General features: G+C 42.4%; 1 protein-coding gene across 1 annotated transcript in view; it reads left to right on the top strand.

Moving 5' to 3' along the window:
• Nucleotides 1–5,099, top strand: part of LOC106808945 (protein inturned-like) — a gene marked incomplete at its 3' end in the record, with an annotated part of 137,392 nt that overhangs the window by 125,027 nt on the left and 7,266 nt on the right. Inside the window, 2 exon segments of the mRNA XM_014811868.1 lie at nucleotides 317–506; nucleotides 1,221–1,274. Of these exon segments, the coding sequence (XP_014667354.1) occupies nucleotides 317–506; nucleotides 1,221–1,274 (244 nt within the window).

Raw genomic sequence — 5,099 nt, 5'->3', positions numbered from 1 at the left:
TCGTGTGTGTGTGTGTGTGTGTGTGTGTGTGTGTGTGTGTGTGCGTGTGTGCGTGCGTGCGTGCGTGTGCGGGCGTGCGTGCGTGCGTGCGTGCGCGCGCGTGCGTGCGTGTGCGTGTGCGTGTGCGTGTGCGTGTGCGTGTGCGTGTGCGTGTGTGTGTGTGTTTGTACGTATGTATATATGTATATATGTATACGTGTGCGGTTTCTGTTTGTTCGTGAGTGAGTGTAAATGTTCAAGCTCCCACTGTGTATTGGTAAAAGAAAAAAAAATCATGTTGATTTCCTAAAACTCGATGATTGCATTCGATATATAGCGCATTTGGAGACAGGGAAAACAAGCCAGCCTTGGACCATCTCTTCTCGCTGCTGTTTCAACAGTTGCTGCTAGATAGCAGTCCGACGACGAAGGCGGAGGATAAGCTCATGCAAACTCCCCTCTTCTGTTCTGCATTCCTCGAAAGCCTGCAGGCAGTTCGCTGGCTGCCTCTGCCAGACTCTGTGATGGTAATAACACGTTGCTTCGACAAACATTGCTCAAGAAATAGATAAAATCACAATCTTAGATGAAAATGCCTAGTAATGTTTGCATTTCGTACTCTTCGTCGCATAATTATAACATGTAAATTCATGTTTGTCTCGTATTAGAGGCTGATAACTGAATAATAATGCAAGCTACGTGCAAACCAGTTACGAGCAATCTAATCAAATCTGATTTCTTTGTGACGTATCTTTTTGATACACTGATTCACTTTATGGATAGTGAGCATCGGCCAGCCATGAGATAGTGTATAGTTGTAAAATAATTCACAGCTATAGCGGGATGTATCTACAATACGATCAAACCATGCAATCAGTTGAGAATTGTTATTTAATGGTGCCCACAAACATGTCTATCGACAAGTCGTAATTCGGAAAACCGAGTAAATATGAGTTCTATAGCTGGGTAAGCCAACGAAACCACGATATCAATGCCTAGAAAATAGGTTTCAATGCTGGTGTGGTACCACCATTCACACACTGCGCGCGTTTCAAATAAGCTTTGCCAGTCCCTAGAGTTTGTATCAGCAGGGTATACACAGGGCAATCGTTTTGATATTAAATATAGATGCTTGGTTTTTTTACCTCTGCGCTGGGGGATGGCTCACTGGTACTGGTGCTAAGAAATAGTCCCTGCATTTGTGGCAGTAAATATGTAAAGATATTTTGCTTAATTTGAAGGTGAGGATCAACAACAGTCTCTCTGACCTTGAAGCAGCAGATTTCGTTGACATGGTGAGTTACTTTTCTATTCTATGAGATGATGGTCTATCGCATTATTAAAAATGTGTTCGAATAAGGGCTTGATAATTGATTCTAGATCAAACAAACTCACTGCTAACGTATTTAAAACCCCATACATTTACCTTTAGAATAAATTTTTAAAACTTTGTTAAAATCTTTGCTCGCTCAACTGTGTCCATGGATTCTCTTTGATGAGCTTTTAAAGTGATGATATTTCAATGGTTTCATTGTTCACATTGATAATAGATTATAGATGGTATAACATTGAGTGTAACCGTGTTATGTATTCATATTCACGTGTACCCGAGTTGCAAGTCTACTGCGTATGAATACTGATAGATGCCCACAAATTTAACATAAATAATCTGGCATTCTTTTACAACTGTATGACAATTTTTTCTACGTTATTACGATAATTATTACGTGATTACGATGATTATTTCAAATTTTACTATGTTAATTATATGCACAACCGGGATTTGGTACGTTCATGTTGAGTTCAGCCCATGGTCTTGCTTGCTTTGTCAGTAAAATGTAGATCAAGTAATTGTGCGCGCATTACACATAATCTCACACAATTAAGATGAGAGAGAAAAGTGAGTGCAATTTCACTTCAAACTGCAATAATAGTATAGATAGCTACTACTCGCATTCGACGCGGTACCAGTCTAAGTTTATTTCCTGGGACGTCACGTGACAGCTCGCGGTGAGCGCGTGTCACCGTGACGTAATCGTCCCGAATCGTTTGCGAAAAAAATCGTTTGATGTTTCCACCGCGTTTGTTTACCTCACCCTCGTCGTTCTGCTACAAGCAAGACCCATCGGCTTGCTAAGGGTGCTAAGGATTGCTAAGGATTGCTAAAGGATGCTAAGGGTGCGCGAGCGGCGGCTAGTGTGAGATTCGCGACGCCGGTATTCCAGGCTTTGTCGCGCTGGCTCGCCCAGGTTTATACACCCGTGCGTATATTCTCCGGCTTTGATCAAGCTGTACGTCTACGTGCTGTCGCTAATTAAGCGCGCCTAAGTTCGTCGAATCTTTTTTTTCTTCAAAAATTAACGAAGTTCTTCGAGAGCAAATTGCTGGCAATTTACGATGAAAGGAGACGAACTGCGCTCGCTCTACGCTAGATTAGCAGTGCTCTGCCGCGCAACCATTGTCGCAGGGCACGCGCACACACGCACAGGCACTTGGAACGTCTCAATAAAATAAAAAAAGGTAAATAAACATGAAATGTATTTACTACCAAAGTCTTAATGTTTCTCTATTCTATTTCGCCTATAATCACCTGTAAATGCTGGTCAAATGCTCATCTGCAACACACAAGGACACCGCACGCTAGCTGCTGCACACTGACACATAAATTTCCTGCAGCACGGTGATAATACTGATATGATGAAACGTGACTGTATGTGGCACGGGCACTTGACTTGGAACCACAAGAACTTGGAGCGTTTCAATAAAATATAATGCCAAAATATGATGCTAAATAAATACGAAATATATTTACTACCAAAGTCTTAATGTTTCTATACTTTCGTTCACCTATTATTGCCGACAATTTCCTGCAAATGCCGTCCAAATGCTCATCTGTAACAAACGCTGGCTGCCGCGCTGCACACTGACACATAAATATTTAGTATCTATGACTATATTATACTACTAGTACTACTAGCCTTAGGTATATAACTTTCACTCATGATTATACGACATGCTTTCTAAAGTTACTGCGTTTACGCGTTTTCTACCAAAAGGTGGCGCCTCTGTTCTCACCGGCACATCTTGTATTTTTGTATGTCTACGTATAGACTGGTGCTCGCTCCCACCTCTCGGCTTAGTTACTCAATGGGAAAACCCATCGAGTAAAGCAGAACTAAGCCGAGAGGTGGGAGCGAGCACCAGTCTAGTTTACGTATTGCATGAATGGTGCGAATTTCATAACCCGATTTACTTGCTCTACAGTCAAGAAAAGACACTTATTTATAACTTCGATGGCGGCTGATATTCTTGAAATTGATGGAAGTCTTCTCGAAGGAGTAAGTAGGGTATTATGGATCTTGTCCACTGCTCGGTCTCCTTTTTCTTCTATCTTCAGCTATCTTTTTCTTCAGCTATCTTTTTCTTCTATCTTCAGCTTCTTTTTCAGCTATCTTTCCTGCGGCCTTTCCTCCGTCTCCTACCCCTCTCTCACTCAGCAAGCTATAATATATTATATTCATTTGTCTTCAGTCAGCACTGTACGCCTGAAACGGTGCTCGCGCATGCGCAATATATCCCGAGAAGAATAATATTTTACGAAAATTATTCATTTAAAATGGAGCGGAGGTATTCTAGCATAGATATAAATGATAACATTCCATCAATAGACCTCTCTTACGAAAACGAAAGAAGACCTTTCATGTAAGGTGCCAGCTGCATATGCCAGTCAGTACACAATCTGGCTATGTTAGTGTGTTAGCGCATGCGCAATATCTCACCAGATGAGTTATATTTTGTAATGAATATGCATGTAATATGGTTAAGGGGGATCTCAGCATAAATATCTGTAATAAATTGTTATCAGTAGACCTGTGTTCATAATTAGGAGAGCGTCCTAGCTTGCAGGGTGCAAAACTCTTACTTTACTCCCTCCATCCCCCCCGTCCTTCACCTTGCCTCACTTGTCCCCTGCTCGGTCTCCTTTTTCTTCTACCGCCCTCAGCTATCTTCCCTGCCGCCTTTCCTCAGTCTCCCACCCCTCTCTCACTCAGCAAGCTATATTATGCAGTTGTCTTCAGTTAGCACTGTACGCCTGAAACGGTGCTCGCGCATGCGCAATATCTCCCGAGAAAAATAATATTTTGCAAAAATTATGCATTTAAAGTGGAGAGGAGGTAGTCTAGCATAAATATAAATGATAACATTCTATCAGTAGACCGCTCTTAAAAACTAGGAAGAAGACCTTGCATGTAAGGTGCCAGCTGCATATGCCAGTCAGTACACAATCTGGCTACGTTAGTGTGGGAGACTGAGGAAGGGCGGCAGGAAAGATAGCTGAGGGCGGTAGAAGAAAAAGGAGACCGAGCAGGGGACAAGTGAGGCAAGGTGAAGGACGGGGGGTGGGGGGTAAAGTAAGAGTTTTGCACCCTGCAGGCTAGGGCGCTCTCCTAATTATGAACACAGGTCTACTCCTAACAATTTATGACAAATATCTATGCTGAGATACCCCCTAACCATATTAAATGCATATTCATTACAAAATATAATTCCTCTGGTGAGATATTGCGCATGCGCTAGCATATAGCTTGCTGAGTGAGAGAGGGGGTATGCAGTTGTCTTCAGTTAGCACTGTACGCCTGAAACGGTGCTCGCGCATGCGCAATATCTCCCGAGAAGAATAATATTTTGAGAAAATTATGCATTTAAAATGGAGAGGAGGTAGTCTAGCATAAATATAAATGATAACATTCCATCAGTAGACCGCTCTTAAGAACTAGGAAGAAGACCTTGCATGTAAGGTTCCAGCTGCATATGCCAGTGAATACACAATCTGGCTACGTTAGTGTGATAGCGCATGCGCAATATCTCCCCAGAGGAGTTGTATTTTGTAATGAATAAGCCTTTAATATGGTTAGGGGGTATCTCAGCATAGATATCTGTAATAAATTGTTATTAGTAGATCTGTGTTCATAATTAGGAGAGCGCCCTAGCCTGCATGGTGCAAAACTCTTACTTTACCCCCCACCCCCCGTCCTTCACCTTGCCTCACTTGTCCCCTGCTCGGTCTCCTTTTTCTTCTACCGCCCTCAGCTATCTTCCCTGCGCCCTTCCTCAGTCTC

The sequence above is a fragment of the Priapulus caudatus genome, unplaced genomic scaffold, assembly GCF_000485595.1.
Source record: "Priapulus caudatus unplaced genomic scaffold, Priapulus_caudatus-5.0.1 Scaffold316, whole genome shotgun sequence".
In the NCBI taxonomy this organism is placed as follows: Eukaryota; Metazoa; Priapulida; class Priapulimorpha; order Priapulimorphida; family Priapulidae; genus Priapulus; species Priapulus caudatus.
This window is presented reverse-complemented; position numbering and strand designations above follow the sequence as displayed.